The sequence below is a fragment of the Amblyomma mixtum genome, chromosome 2 (assembly GCF_055824585.1).
Source record: "Amblyomma mixtum isolate Tamu chromosome 2, ASM5582458v1, whole genome shotgun sequence".
In the NCBI taxonomy this organism is placed as follows: Eukaryota; Metazoa; Arthropoda; class Arachnida; order Ixodida; family Ixodidae; genus Amblyomma; species Amblyomma mixtum.
In genome coordinates, this window is record NC_143013.1 from 299,102,209 (window position 1) to 299,118,774 (window position 16,566).

General features: G+C 51.2%; 1 protein-coding gene across 12 annotated transcripts in view; it reads right to left on the reverse strand.

The window, feature by feature from the left end:
• Positions 1-16,566, reverse strand: part of Eph (Eph receptor tyrosine kinase) — a 255,410-nt gene that overhangs the window by 69,983 nt on the left and 168,861 nt on the right. For 7 of the 12 annotated variants that reach the window (XM_089574615.1, XM_089574610.1, XM_089574608.1 and 4 more), the window contains exon 1: positions 315-648. The exons of 2 other annotated variants lie outside the window; for them this stretch is intronic. In XM_089574615.1, the coding sequence (XP_089430741.1) occupies positions 315-495 (181 nt within the window). In that variant the 5' untranslated portion in view covers positions 496-648. Of the gene's footprint in view, positions 1-314; positions 649-16,566 lie in introns of those variants that run through there. 3 more of the 12 variants (XM_089574603.1, XM_089574612.1, XM_089574605.1) reach the window with 3 other exon arrangements.

The following is a 16,566-nucleotide window of genomic DNA, read 5'->3' on the forward strand; positions in this document are numbered from 1 at the left end:
AGGAATACTGGACGCCTCCTACTGAGAACGGGCAATGACAGGGGCGGAGCTGGGTTGGGGCCACAGCGCATGCGCAGTATGCTAGCTATGCTAGAACTCTCTACTGAAGCCCGAGTTCATCTTGCCCTTTTTCAGCTCTCCGCTCCACCGCCATCGTCGTTTCGTTTTAAATCGCCCCCGGGGCCGTGCGAGTCGACGAAAAACGCCACGCAAAAAAGAAGATGCGCATATCACACATACATATTCGGTCCCACCTTATAAGCGCGAGCGCAAAGGGATGGGGTACAGAGATAACAGCAAGGAATACACAGTACCCGCCAGATAATGGGGCCGCCACTGGGAGAAGCAGGAAGCCAACGACGACGCCACCCAAGCATTGTGTGCTTGCACGCACACACCCACATAAGCTCGGCCCGCGAATAACGCATCCGCAGCCCACGACGCGCACATTTGCAAAGATGTGACGGCGCACGAGTCGCAACAAAAAGGAAGCATGAAAACAAAACAACCCAAAAACAAAAATAGTCACCGCTACCCTCGGGATAAAAAATAAAAAGATAATAATAAAACATATGGGAGCGTTCAAATGAGCGCTTCCCCATTCTATAGGCGCTGCTGCACCAAGCAGGTGTCCATATAGGAACGCGGCGACAGAGGAGAATAACAGTCTTCCTACGGTACCACCGTTCCTCCTCTATTATTCCCTCGCCTTCTTTTCGCGTTCTCTTCTTCGCCGCTATCCTTTCGTTTCAAGCGGCCGCACGGCAGAGCGAGGCGCATTTTGTAAGACCGGCCGGCCGGCGATATCATTCCGGGAGAACAGACGCACGCACATTGCGGTTCTGGGCTCCCTCCGAATGGCCAAGGAGCAGCTGGCGGAAACAAGATGGTTTCTCCGAGGCCCGAGACAGAAAGAGGCCCGAACGTTATGGGGCGGAGGCGCAGCAGAGTCGTTCCTTTCTTCTTCTTCTTCCTCCAGGACAACGGCACCCGAGAACTCTGCCTCCTTTTCTTCGGACCGAGCATTTCGGGGCGCACGAATGTTGTGGTCGTCGTCTTGCCGGTGGATCGGGCGTGCTATGCTCGGCGAACATCATCGGCAAGCGCGTGCGTGTGCGTGCGTACGTGCGTGCGTGCCATCGCAAGTGTACGGTCGTGGAGTGCCCCTCCCCTGTGGAGACGGTGTTCGTGATTCTTCACTCACTGTACGCCGCAGATCCCGCTGCCCACGCCTGTGTGCGAAATGGGATTCATTGTTTTCTACCCTCCCCTGGTGTATACGAGTGTCTCAGTCAGCGCTCCTAGGCCGCTTTTATTTTTGTTGTTGCTGCTGCTGTCCCGTTTGGTAGTTTGCAGCATGGCCGGGTGCCGGCTTGATGGCTTTTGGTTTTCAAGTTAAGCGCCTCTCTCGGCGCAGTATTGCTGTTTTTCTTTTGTCGGTCCCTGCATGCGAAGATGTGAGCGCGAGAGGAGGTCGCGTGTATGCGAACCTCTACGAACTGTGTTGTTAGCCCAAATTATTATTATTATTATTATTATCATTATTATTATTATTATTATTATTCGGAGAGGCGATATATAAAAAGCGAGCTTCGTAATTTATTTCCCTTGGAAAGCGTTTGCAGCGCCTAAATGCTTAAGCTGCAAACGCAACGCAATGACCAAGACTACTTTTCTGTTGTTGTTGTTGTTTAACGCGTCTATCTACACTGCAGGTAGTTCATTTAACGGGACATACTAGCATTCTGCATGCGGGTAGTTAGGTCACGATTCCTGGAGGATCGTAGGTTCTCCTCTGACAATCAAAGCAAACAATACTGAACGACCCCCCTACCCTACCCTACCCCCATCTACCGACAACTCTCGTGGTAACTAAGTCGCGCTGTTTTACTGCATCTCGCAACAACATGTACGCGTGGGTTATACGCAGCCCACAGGTTTCATCGGCGCATGCCGTCACGATGAGGGCCTAACTGTCCGTCTGTGTCGTGCTACGAGTAGGCTGTAACTGCCCTCAGGAAGAGACATTCAGGGCAGCAGTAAGAGAGAAAAAAAAAGAAAGAAAGTGAGTACCGGAGAGAAGGAATCACCGCTAGAGCCAGGGAAACAACAGCAGGATACGAGGTAGAGCATTGTCCCGCTCTATGGCATCACCGCTACACATCCGTACCCTTCGCTAGGTCGTTCCTACGCGCCACGGTTGGAAAGGGTGGGTCGGTTTCTTTTTCTCCGTCGCTCGTGGACATCGTTGGGTTCCACCCACTCGCGTGAGGCCGTGACCGGCGGAGGAGAGTATAGAGAGGGGAGAGCAACGCAACACCGGACGTGCACTACGCAACCGACGGGGCTTCGCAAGAAGAAATGCGAAAGAACTAATAGTAACGACGAAAGGAAGAATAGGATGCGTGCCAGGAAAACAAAAGAACAAGAAGAGGAGGAGAAGAGGAGGGGGAGGGGGGAGGGAGGGAGGCTACAATGAAAACAGGAACCAATCTAGCACCGCGGAAGAGCCCGGAGGGCCAACAAAGACTTTCTCGCTGTGGGAAATCGAACCCATATATACTATATAGGCGCCCCTATACGGAAGCAATTGCTCAACGCGACCCTCTCTGTATCGTATAGCGGGAACCGGCGAGGTCCGGTACGTTTCTGGAGGATGCGGTCCGGTCACCGAGTCGCGCCATTGCGGTCGCCGTTCCCGCAGACCAGGAAAGAAAGCGCAACGGGAACGAGTTCGGAGAGAAGTCGCTGAACCGAATCCGCCCCGCGAGGTCGGTATAGAATGGAGGAAATGCGACCCCAAAAACACATATAAACAGCGAAACGCGTGCACTACCGACAGAGATGATGATGTGGGTCTCTCGCAACCAACTGCACGAGAGGACTGATCAATTTCAGCGGGTTCGCTGTAATAGAGTGGGGAATTTGACACGCTACAAAGATGGCGCGGCGTTTCAAAAGCGACCAGAATTCGCACCGAACACGACTACTACTTAGAATGAACGATGACTGATTGTGCCTTGAGAAAACCCGGACAATTTCCGAGACACGTAGTACCTATAGCCAATTCTTGTGAAGCCGTTGAGCATAAAAGGCACACAAAACTGTTTCGAACTGAATATATGGACCAATTGAAGTTCCTGCTGACGTATTCTTGTTTGTTGAATGTAATTCGCTTCCTCAATATCACTGCAAGGATTTTGGGGGGGGGGGGGGGGGGGGGGGGGGGGGTCAATTACAGAAGGAACTAGAACGGGACGGAGGAGGATGAGGTCATTCCTTTTCGAACTCATTTGTACGCCAAACTCAAGCAAAACCGCTTTAAGTGATGATGAGAAAGACTGCACAGGACACTTGGGTATCAAAGTCGCATAACATAACCTCCATACAGAGAAAATTACTGTGCGCTTTCTTTCTCTCTCTCTATAAGACGGACTGATATGATGTCACAAACAAATGCGATCCCTACGTGCGCGAGCGGCGATAGTTCACAGAGGCTGCCGTTCTTTCTGGTGCCTGCGCGTGGCGGATCTGCCCTCGTGGAGTAAGAAGGCCATGACGGAAGGAGAAAGAGCGAGAAAAAGGCTAGAAAAGCCAAGAATCCACCTTTTTACCTCCTTTCGGCGAGAAAAAATTAAAGCAAAAGGACTTCCTCACGCGCGCTGTTTCCATACGCACTCTCTCCAGGATTGCCGAGAGGAAGCGACGGTGACGACGTGTTCGCCGTTCCAAGTCGCCGCAGAAGAGTGGAAATAGCGAGACAAAGGACGCTCAAGAATTGGGCCGGAAACGCGTGCTTTGAGAAAGGCGTAGGCGCGTGTGGTACGAGCAGAAAAATGCTCTTTACACGCGCGCGGCGCGAAAACCGCGGGAAACGCGAGGCCCGCGCGCGAACCATGCGTTTCGCTTTGGATGCCGCCAGCTGGTCCATGTCTCCTTCAGTTCCGTGCAGCGGCACGAAAGCTGAGATCCAGGACGACAGCCAGCTGCTTCTGCATGACGCTGAGAGCATCGTTTCCCTCCTTTCCAACAGCAGCCTTGCATGCAGTCAGCAGTCTTGCAGTCCCCGTATGTGGACAGCATTACAGCTGTACTATGTCCGCCGAACGCTAAGCGGGACGAGTGGTGCCCTGTCCGAGTATTTGGTTGGGGCTCTAATGAGATCAGTCCGACGGAAGAAAAACGTCCAGGGTCTTCCAGACTCTTTCCATTCCATTCCAGAGTCTTCCCATTCAACTAGCTAATTACTCTAAACGTGCCTGCCGCACATGTTGTGCTGTGAAGCAACAGAAGACGCCTATTAAGTTAACTGCCCTCGGAGTCATGCACAAAGCTTTCTGTTCAGCACGAAAAGGAGTGAGCGAAAAGAACCGAGCCGTTCGAAGTAGAGTTTCGACAGTGACCGTGGCCCCTCACCTTTAAAGTGCTCTGCTAAGAGCTCATTGTAACAGTGCCGTCTTAGACGCCGGTTTCGGTAAAAGCACAGCAAATCTCTCGTTGCACCGGCGAAAGCATGATGCCGACAAGCAACGAAACAAGCAAGTCAGCGCCGCAAGCTGTCTCAGAGAGAAACAACACTGTGTGCGTAGACCAGCGATCAAATCTCGCACTGTTGCGGTAAAAAGCGTCGACGCAACGCGCTAGACGGCACGGCGCGTCCTGAGCTCAAGACAACTGCAGCAATAAGGGGAGGGTTCCACTCTTTGGAGTTTCCCTAAACGCAATAAGGGATATTCAAAATTCCGCAAGCGCGCTTTCCCGCATGACAATGTTAACCAAGACAACATGGCTACCCATGCGTTTCCAGCTGAAACGAAGCAAGAATGGCTAGTTTTTTTTTTTTTTTTATTCTTCCAAAATACGTTTCTTACATTCTATCCACACCCTTATCGCTTGTCCTGTAGCCCTCGCAGTTTTTTATATATATATATATATATAGAAGTCGGCCATCTTGTATTTGGCAACATTGTCATGAGGGAAAGCGTACTTGCGGAATTTCGACTATCCCCTATTGTGCGCCGAAGCGACCTATAGCGGTTCGCGACTACAAAACGCGGCCGACACTGCTCCCAAGCGCTGCACTCAACTGACGTGACGGGGAAAGCCACAACAGGGGGAGGCCCCAGTCTTCCCCGTGCGCGCGCCTTGCAGCCGTCGACGACAAGCTCGCCTCGCGTCGCGTGTCGGCTTCATTAGGAGAATGAGCGGCCGTTGTTCTTTTATTCTTCGCCCCCCATAGCGGCGACCCGGGCCCCGAAACAAGCGGCGGCGGCGCTCGAAAGAGGAAGATGGGCCCGAGCACAGCGCGACGCCGTTGAGACAAACCCGCCGTCGCACACCCTTCCGCGGATGCCACGCGACGCGTCGGGGCGCCGGCGCCGTTCTCGTCACACGCACACCACACCACCGCCCCGGGTATCACACTGCAAGTAGTAGAGCGCGCCAGCGCGAGAAAGAATCCGACGCGATGCGCGCTCGGGGTGAAAGTGGACGAGTCTTTGCATCGCCCTCGGAGGGGTTATACCGCGCTTTCGCGCGTGCAAGCAGCGCTCCACGACGAAGGAGCTAATAAACGAACGGCGCGCAGAACGCAACAAAGAAAAAAGAAATAACAGGGTGCACTTACGATTCTATATTATAGACTCTCGTCTCTTTCCTTTCCCTGGTCCTTCGTTTTAGTCGCGCTGTTTAGTTCTTTCAAGATGCAAAACCAACTCGCCCAATACGCTGTGTTGCTATAATGACTCAAGACAACACAGGGAATCTGCTTTATACCCCCCCCCCCCCCCCCCCCCCCCCCCCCCCCCCCGCCCCAATCTTCTCCGCCCCTGCTTTTTAAATTGAATCGCACGCCTTCATAGCGAATTTTGAACAAGCCTGTTTGCTCTTAGTAAAAAGCACACAGGTCATCCAAGTCTGCCAGTTGAGTGTATATTTGTATAAATGACGGCCAATGTTTCCGGGCCTTCACTCTCTACTGCGTATTTCCTGTTGGCCAAATCGCAAGAAATAGGGCGACAGTGAACGGAGCCATGATGCGCATCGAACACGTCTACACGAAGACGCACTCCTAAAGCAGGCAAAAGCGGTACTCCTCAACAGAAGATAGGCACGGACAGCGCCGCTTCTTGTAAAACCCCTCTTCATCGCCCTCCGCCGAGCCCCACGTCTTCCCTGTGACACGGTGAATGTTATGCGCATATCGTATATATGCATCGCATACGCGAACCGCTGTGTATGCACATGTGAGTGCGTGCGTGCTCTGTAGCGTTCATTCACATGCGCGCGGTTCCCGCGGCGACGCCCGAAATCGGGTGCGCTTTTCAAATTTCACGCCACGTCTAATTTCGTCAGCAGCAGCAGGCAGCCGCTGTAGCTATATAGCTTGTCGTCCCGTTGTGAGCGTGCGAGCGCTGGTTTGGCGTGCCTTTTGGTTGTTTCACGTATCAAAAACTTTCTCGACCATGCGCGCGCGCAGAAGTCCTCCCCGTTTTCATCTCTCCACCCAGCTCTCCTCCCAACCTTACACCACATGACGAGGGAGGAACCGGAAGCACGCGTAACAACACGCACAAATCCCGCAGAAAAGCAGTCCCGCAGAAACGCAGATCAGCCAAAACGCACACCCCCGTCCCCTGCACTGCCAAGGCTTCTTTCTCGCTTCCTCGCAAGCTCCAAAATTCTGTCCTCACGTTGTGTTTATACGTCAGTTCTTATTCTCTTATATTTTCTTGCTGGCGCTTTGGAGGTTCACGTGTAGTGACGCGAGGGATTGATAGCATGGCTGAACCGGAAACAAGGGGAGGGGAGGTGCCCGCATTTTCTCCTCTTTTTTACGTTAGTTCCTTCCACTCACACTCGCTGCGCCTCGTCGTTTTTATTTGCGTAAAAAGGGTGTGACGAACGCGATGATTCTAAAAGCGTCAGTTTGATAAATTGGCTCGAGCGCGGGATGGGCTCCCGGAGGAGAGGAAGCCTTGATCAAAGTAAAGTGGCAGAAGAAATAAAAATAAAGATGGAGTAGGCCGGGATCGGCAGGGATCAGAAAAAAGAGCGAACGCACGCATACACTTGAGGAGGACGGCGCGCGCGGTCTGCTTGGGCTGTACAGTGCCGCCCGAGGGAAGAAGCGAGATAAACACCACCGATAAAATCGCCCACGCCGCCGAGAGAGCAGGGGGATCAGGGGCTGAACCGTTGCTCTGCTCCGCCAGCCGCGCGGTGCGTTTGCTGTCGCGTAGCGAGATATGCACACCCCATGTCGACGCATTATCGCAATGACTTGTCCGATGCGATATGGTAAAACCAACCATGTTCTCTCCTGGTTTTCGGATGTCGTGGGTTCGGATCCCACCAGCGGCATGTGGCTGTTTTCCCATCTGCTTTCTAATCAATCATCTTTAAACATACTCAGCATGAGTTGCTTTGGGACGTTAAACCCCAATAAACCAATGAACCAAACCTTATTAATCTCCCATTGACGAACACCACAAATAAAAAAAACATCCCCAATGCCCCTTGGTTTCTGTTACTGTTGGCTTCCGTCATACATGTTCTCTCCTGTATTTCGTATTTATTTTTCCTTCAAAATTAGTTTCCAGTGACATTGCTCAACTGACCAGGACAATTTGCGCCTGCTATAATGATTAATCTACCCGCATAGACGCAGCTGTTCCCGCTCCCCCTGTGGAGTAGCAGATGACTCACGTAGAACGTCCCTATCGAATCATATCTGTCCGACCGGAAGATTATACATGCATCTCCTTGTTGCCAGCATGAATTTGCGATCCGAAAGTGAAGCCACTCGTGATCTCTTATCGGAGCAGCGTTTCTGCCGCAGAGTGAATCAGACTGCCAACCATCTTGCCCGCTGGCCGCAGTCCAAAGGAATTCCGACAGGAACGAGACTGCATAGCACGGCGCTCGCAGCAGCGCCTGAGCAAATCTCCACATTGCGGCAACAAGTCTCACGGACGCTCCATCAGTCACGCCACAGCAGAGCAGAGGCGGCGGCTTTTCCGAGAAAGCCGCTTATTTTCTTCATCTAAGCACTCTCCTAGAGGGCCCCGTACGTGGGGAGAGAGAGAGAGTAACAGAGAGCTATTTCCGGTCCCGTCGCGTCTCGCACATGCGTCGGGCTTTGTGCAACGGGGCCATTAGGGCGGCCACTGCCACCGGCGTACGTTCCTCAGCTGGGAAGGAACCGCCATACCCAGCGTCTCTGCTCGCTTATTTATATATATGTATCTTTCTCTTCTTTATTTTTTTTTTAATGCGAAAGCACTTCTTGGCTATGTCGACGATTTCGTGTCCACAAAAGCGTGTCGGCAGCGATTTCTCCGTTCGCGTGAGAGTTACGCGAAAAAGAAGGTGTGTGATAGAGGATGATCTCAGAAAGATGCACGTCAAAATTTGGTCGATGTGGAATAATTAGTAAATTGATTAGAGTCAAAATTGTCACTTAGACGTCAAAATAGTATCAGACGGCGATATATTGCGAGGACCGGAAAACAGTACTAGGCATCAGAATTGCGGGGGGAAACGCAACCATGTGACAGAGGATGATAAAATATCTGTGCACACCAAATTTGATTGATCTGGACTAATTAACTAGAAGCCAAGGGGTCATTTAGACGTCAAAATCGCCCCGGACGTCCATATAGTGCGAGGGCGTGAATATAGCGGTAGACATCAAAATTGGAAGTAAAAAGACAGGAAAACAGTCTAAAGTGAAGCTAAGGGAGGCGACGAGTGTGAAGGAGGCATAAATGCTTTCGCATTCTCCCAATGCGGGTCGCCGCGGCGATCTCTAACGTTTTGTTTTTGCGTGTGCGGGTGGACGATTCGCTCTACTCGACGAGACTACGGAGTGCATATTTAAAAAAAAAAATGAAACTGATCAGCCCGATATAATGAAAAACGAACTGTAAACGTGTATTTTAGGTTTGGTTCGGTTTATGGGGTTTAAGGCCCGTTCACACTTGCGAGTCGCAGAGGTCGCGCGACTGTTTTGGTCGAAAAGCGACAGTCGCAAACGGTCGCCCTGGTCGAAAAGCGACAGTCGCGGGCCAGTCGCTCGGTGCTCGATTTTTCAGCCTCGCGACTGCGAGTCGCAAACCTCTGAACCAATCAGCGAGCGAGCCAAGCTTCCGGCAACGACACCGCTCGCGGGCGCGCCGGGCGACGACCTGCGCTGCTCCCAGCGGGCTGCCGTAGTCGTCGCTAAGCCTAGCCGGTTTCATATCGATGTCGCAACTGAGGGCGCTTCGGATCCTGGCCAGCGCTAGTAATTAAGATGCTGCTTTCGTCACCACTTTATTGTGGACCTTGTATCATAATAATATCAAGACATGCTCGACTTCCGCGACGCCTTCAGCAGCGGAGCTAGCAGACAACAGTCGAGCCGCATGGAGCAGCAGCAGCAAAGCGGCTCTGGGAAGAAATTTGCTTTTGTCGCTGTTATCCCTTCTACCAGCAACTCGGTACTGGCCAGCGATCTTCAAAAATGATTCATTTTTTTACATTCCTGTACCAAGGGCTTGGTATGAACGCGAACAAGCAATATTTGCGCATTTTTGTGACGCCGCGGCGGCCGGCGTACTGCAGGCTGGTAGGCCGGCCCTACAGAGAAGCGCGCCTCTGTCATCGTGACGCTTGTACGACCTCGGTGCACATCAAAACCGTCACGACAACCTAATCTTCGCTCGGGTAGTTGTATTACATTGCGAATAGCAGTTTAGACTATCGAGCGCGAGTACAGGAGGCGCGGCCAAAACAGGCGAAACTCTCGAAAGCGCGCGAACAACGTCATTCCCGAGAGTTTTCGCTTCAAACGAGAATCTAACGAGAAGGCGACCCGCTGGTCGCGCTTGCAAGTGTGAACAACGGTGTTGTCGAGCTGCTGCTTGGTCGCAAGCGACTGCGAGTCGCACGCCCTTTGCGACTCGCAAGTGTGAATGAGCCTTTAACGTCCCAAAGCGACTAAGGCTATGAGAGACGCCGTAGTGGAGGGCTCCGGAAATTTCGACCACCTGGGGTTCTTTAACGTGCACTGACATCGCACAGTACACGGGCCTCTAGAATTTCTCCTCCAAAGAAATTCTAGCCGCCGCGGCCGGGATCGAACCCGCACTATCTCAACCTCTGCCATAGTCACAACATGACTGTTGAGCACTCGAAAAAAAAAGAGTTGCAAAACTTTGTTTCAAGTATATGTAACCGGGTGTAACTTTGAATTGTAATTTCTGTAATTTTGTATAATTTTTGTGGTTGTTATTTTGTAACTTCTAAATTGTAATTCCTGTAATTGTGTTTAAATTTATGTTATTACAATTTTGCAATTTGTAATTTTTGTGTAATTTTGCCTTTACGTTTGATTTTTACGCGTTACAAAGTGTTACAGTTGTGTCAGAAAATAGGTTCTGTTCATGCTTCCTTTATTTCGTTAGTATTACTGCCACGTTTTTCTTTTTTTCTTTTTTTTCTTTCTTTTTTTAAGTTTTGCCGGTATGCTATTATGTTGTCTGCATATTTTCCCTGTACAAGTTATATCTATTTTTGGGGAGGCGAGAGCTCGTCAAGCTACACCCCTAGCTTTTTCTCTCTGCCTCCCTCATCCTTGTGATGAAAAATAAAGGCATTATTATTATTATTATTATTATCTTTTGGGTCAGCAGCCGAGCACCATAACCGCTGAGCCACCGCGGCGGCTAAACGTGTATTTTACACGAAGGAAGAAGCTGACCCCAGTTGTACAATAAACGTGGCACTTGGAGCGCAGTTAATCTCAGTTCGAGTACATATTCTTCTTTTTCGCGGGGAGCAAGGCGAAAAACAAGAGGCACTACACGCCACTGGCGTTTTCGTTACGTCAGTTCTTCCATAACATGGCGACCGAAGTCACTGCGAGAGTGAAAACATTGTAGCACTGGTGCAGTAGTTATGCGACTCGTAGAAGCGCGATCTAGAGATCAATCTAACATGCACGCACAGAGGAAAGAAAGATGAGTACAAACGAAACAACAAAGCAGTAAATGAACACAAGGCCCCTGAAACACTGATGTCGGCTAGCAAACAATGTATTACGTTTGTCGCTACCGCGATATACGTACTTGTTTTCCTTACACATGCATTACACCGTGGCCTCAGTAAGTTTGCCAAGCAAACGACACGTTGCCACGAAAATTTTCGAGCTATAGGCGTACCTGCCACGCGTCGCAGAAGATAAGCGCAGGTGGCATTCAGTCTTGGCACGCTAGGCGCTCATCAGTGCAGCGTTGACACGAGTGCTCCCCTCTCATTTGTCTACTATTCCCATACGACCGAAGGGAAGAGTTCAGCGTCACTTCCGCTTCCGACCTCGAAGCTGGAACCGATCTGCTGCGACCCTGAAGCGCGCAGTGCGTGCATATTGCTTCTGCGCATTCCGAAAGCCTGTACCCACGTTCATATTAGTGACTATTACGCGCAGGATAATAAGCTGGCCCGCAGCCGCCAAGAAAGCGCATCGAATGACGACAACAAAACCGCAACTCAGGCCCCACACCGGCGCGCCTGACTAGCAGCGCGGTTCGATCGCAAATGCCACACGAACAGCAAGCACTGCGACGCGACGGAGCATGAGGCCGCGCTGGTCCCTGCACTCGGTATGCGATCGATGAAAGAAAAGTTTGCCGTCAGAGCGGGTCGAATCTGAAGTGCTTCCTGTCGTGCACACTCGCTCCGGCTGGCGGAGGCGAAAAAAAAAAAACGAAAAGAGAGGAGAGGATAAGACTCTGCTGCGCACATCGCGTATACACTTCGCAAACACCGTCACCGCCACCAAAGACATACAACGCAGCCGCCGAAATACGTTCGTGAAAGAACATGGCGCAGTTCGGATAACATGAACCTGGTATATCCGCAAGCACAATCCCCCTCCCCACCCCCCTTCAAATTTTCGATCCGTACGACTTCTTCCTCAGTTAGTCTATACACGTACTCAAAACTGATGCGAGATAAGCATGCGGCCGGGTCGACGGATCGAGCGAGCCGCGTGTTCAATTAACCGCTTGTCGTTTCGGTCCATTTGTAAACGATATGTATACAGCCAAGAGTTACGGGAGGTCATTTAAGAGGAAAGCGAGGACGTATAATTCCTAGCGCGCGACGCAAATCAACGCGGGGCAATACGAACGTCGATGCGAGGAGGAAAGATGTGCCGCCCAGTGAAGAGCCGACACAGAAACGCTGAGGCACTCACTCATCGCGGCACTCATATACCCCACCGCGGGCATTAAGATCACTATCTACCGCTCTGCCAACCAGCGCATTGCGGCAGCGGTCTTTCATATATACGCGACGAGTACTTAAAGGGCCACGGACCACCCCAGCGCAGCAGACACTCTCTACCTCTCTTTCAGCGAGCCTCCTCTCCTTCCACTCCCTCCTCGAAATTTTTCTCTCCCGCTCCTCGTCGAGTAGGCTCGGCAAGGCAAAATCACCCCTTCCTTCTCCGGTGTAAGCCGGAGGCGTGGTGTCTGTGGAGTGCGTCACAGGCGACGTCATGGCCCCGCCTTCAATAGAATTCTTTTCTTGGTTTTTGCATTTTCTCCGCACACTGACCGATCGAGAGGCGCGATCGGCTCGACCACCTAGACTTGTTAGCGAGCGCATCCTTTCATACATCTGTTTGTCATTCCCAGTTAACGAGCCACCTTTTCATTTTCTTTTTAGGCCTCCCCACCGTTTCACGAGCGGAGGGGCGGAAGTCGGTTGTGTTCGAAACACACGGCGAAGCGCGGACCCGGCAACCGCCCGTTTGCTTTTCTCCATGCGTGTTTGTGTTCTGTGTGTTTGTGTCTTTTCTCCGCTCCAAAGCATATGTCATTCATTGGAGTCAAGGCGTACGCAAGATGCACGAAAGATAAGCGGTATGTGTGCGGAGCGGTAAAGTGGGCGAGCGAGGGAAAGGCTCTGCTGCACTACTAATTAAAACCTTGTTTTGGGGGGCTCGCATAGAAGAAAAGAAACTGAGAAGGGAGCGCGCACGCAGAGCGTCTCGTGACGGGATCACGGCGGGGGGGGGGGGGGGGCGAGCCAACTCCCTCAGTTTTACTGTTTTTTTACTTTTTATGGCTAGGGTTCAAGGCTGTCGCCGCACGCTCCCTCCGCAGTTTTTTTTTTTTTTTGTTCCTTCATGCGGGTTTGTAGGCATGAGCCAGAACAGAAGGCGCTGCGGAAAGCGTTGTGCAGACGACGCGACGCCAAGGCTACGCCCAACCTTCTCCCGTCAGTCAGAACGATGCACCAATGGAGTGCCTTTAGCGAAAGTAGCCCCCCCCTGACGTCAGCGGGGTGCAGAGTAGTGGGCCGGGCCCGTTTTTGAAGGAAGGAAAGAACGAACGGGCTTTGATTTGAATTTTCGCAGCTTTTCGGGGCGCGCATGGCTCTAGTATTTTGCAGAGGTTATCTTCGATGCCTCATCTATGCAGTGGGCTTGTTTTTCAAAAATGTCCGGACCCTGGTCAGTGGCCCTTTAAGCTACTATATACCAGAGGGCGCGCATGTAATACGGGCTTGAATTCAAAAGCGAACAAGAAGGGAAGCACGGAGAAGGAACGAGAGGAAGTACAGTACGCAATAAACCAAAAGGCGTCGATTCACATTTATTATACGAGAACTGGGGCGCGTCATATTCTTTGCTTAGACTTGCCCCTCTTGCTCAGTTATAGCACGTGGCTTGGCTCTAATGGTGCGTATACATATGACGGCCGCACTGCACTCTTTGTTTGTGTAGTGGCCTTTTTTTTTCTCCATCTCCGCGTATGTGTATGTAGTCTTTGTAGTCAGGCGAGGATTCGTTCGTGCTGCCCGAAGACGCCAGGGTGGCCCGCCGTGATATCGAGGTCAGGCTCGTTTGCGGCGCTCCCTACTACACCCGGTTTATTTGCTTTTGCTCTTGCCGCCTTTTCGGCCGCTTCATTGCGGGCCCTTATTAGCCGCGCGCGTACTGCAGTTCTGCGCGGCTCCCGGCAGCAGTGATCACGATAGGCGCCGCCAAGAAGTCAGTGCATCGCCCGAAAGCCACGCCAAATCAAACGGGTCTCGCACCCAGACTCGACCTCTCCTGGAATACGCAGAACTTGCCGGCGCTTCACAGCTAAACACAACACAACAAAACGTCGGACGGCTGCGGACATAGGACGGGCACACTTAGTGAGTTGGGCGCTTCCGCTAAATCCGAGGCCGCGCCGGTCGTCGCTAACGATCATCAGAGGGACAGTGCCTAATTCTGTTACTCGGCGCGAGACGACGCGCCTATTACCCGAAGAGTCCGAACGGCTTCGAGCGTGCACATATAGGAAGGGGGGAGACGGTGCCGAGAGGAGTCGAGGATTGCGCCGGCTGTAATCACGAAGTCGACGGGAAGGCCGGGCCGTTGTTTCCTTCTTGGCCGTTTCATAGCTATAGGGGGTGCCCTCTCCGGCAAAAAGAACGCCAGCAGACTGAGCACCCTAACTCGGTGCCGACAGCCAGCAACAACTGTTAGGACACTCGTTAACGCGCCGGGCGGGTTATGCTTCCGTCGAAACGAACACAACGCGGTTATGCAGTGCTTCTTTTTCTTCCATTACTACTACAACCGCTCACTGCTCTTGTTCTTGTCATTGTTAATATCAATATTATTACCACTACGAAGGAGCGCTTCAAGGATAAAAGTTCGTTAAACGCAAATGCCATGACATTTCCCACTTGGTCTAAGAAACAATACCTCTGAGTGATATGCTGTATTTTGGCTAAGGGTGTGCATTTCCCGCTAAACTATGCATGGTACTACGTTGACGATAATATTAGGCAAAGTTATACTACACCTTCCAAGCGCACCCCTATAATATCAGCAGCTATATACAACGGGTAAATTATCGAAATACCCTCTAAACAAAAAAGGAGTAAAACGTCTACTCCTCTTTTTAATCCCATATAAGTGAATTTGTGTTTATAGACTATGCATACGCGCACATGTTCAGGAAAGCCACACGACGCACTACAAAAAAACAAAAAAAAACAACGAGGGCTGTGGAGACGGGAGGGGGGAACGCACGCAAATCAACCAAGGACGAGATGACACGCTGCAATAACTCCCGAACATGAACTAGGGGAGTCGCCTAAATCAAATACCGAGCGTAACGCTTGGTTAATTGTAACCGCAAGCAACTCTCCCTGCTTGCAGATTGGAGAGCTTCCTGTCAAGCACGGCTGGTAACGACACTAACTGTTTTTTTTTTCCTTCCTTTCTTGTTTTTTTTTTCAATTGCTCCACTAAGTATATATACGTTCGGCTCCCTAACGACCCGGAACACTGTGCGCCGCGCAACCCCCAACACGCGTACACGCCACTGATGCGGCAGACTGAGGCCGCGCGGAAAGAACCTGCCTATCTCTTCGCGCCAAAAACACGAGAGGCGTCGACGACGAGTGGGCCCTGTGGGAGCCTGCAACTACTGCCAGCAAGCAAGCCGGGCTCGTTTTTCATATTTAATTTGCGGGCTCGTTCTTTCGTTTGCCCAGCGCGCACTGCGCCCACTGCACTGTCCGCACGTGTACACACACACCCTGGCGCTGACTGCGCAGCGAGCCCGAGAAAAGAGCGTAACGCGCGGTGCACATGGAAACTCGGGCGGCCGCGTGAAAGCTAATTCTCATTAATAAAGCGCGCGCATCATTAACCAAACGGGGTCGCCCTAATGATTCGGATATGAATCGACGTGCGAAAGCCACGATGGAGAAGGCACGGAGCGCGTTTCGAAGCTGGCACCCAGATATAAAATATATAAAAAGAAAAAAGTTTGAGGAACTAATACTGCTGTCGTTTATATATCATCTCATTTTTTCGCTTTATTTTTTTCTAGCCGGTGTATGTGTTCCCCTTGCTGGAGTAAGGATTGAGAGAGTCCTGCGTTTGTAATAAGCCCGATACGCCGCTCAATACTTCGACTTCTCAAATGTTGGATAGCAGCGGAAGCATGCGCTTCTACGCAGTTTGCGATTGGGTGCCGTGCGCACGCACTGTTGAGCCTCGTTTATGATTACGCCACGGAGACTCGTCGAAGGCAACCACGTTTTATCGTCGACAAGAGCATGTCCCGTTTCGAAGACCCAGTTATAAAACAATAAAACATTATGATGAAAAGCAAATGGCGTTAACTTCAGTCAGAGCGAACGCCATAATCACTCAGTAATAGCGGAGTACTTAGAAAGTTGACAATCACTTCTGACCTCCTCCCCACCACTTCACGAAGAAAAACACAAAAATGAATTTAATACACGCGCCCTGTATTGGTCCCTGTAGACTAGCTGGACAGCCGCTAACCTCGAATTAACCTAATTAAGAGGCAAGCGAGAATGAAAATGCAAGCCGGTTGGCTTGGGCGGCTTTTCCCTAAGCAATTACTTATGGGACGCCATTAAAAACGAATACCTGACGCATGCTAATAAAAATACGGGGACATGCACGTTGCTTTAAGTGGCGGTGGCCATGATGCAAGAAAAGGATAATTCTAAAGAAGAGTTTCAAGAATATGCGGC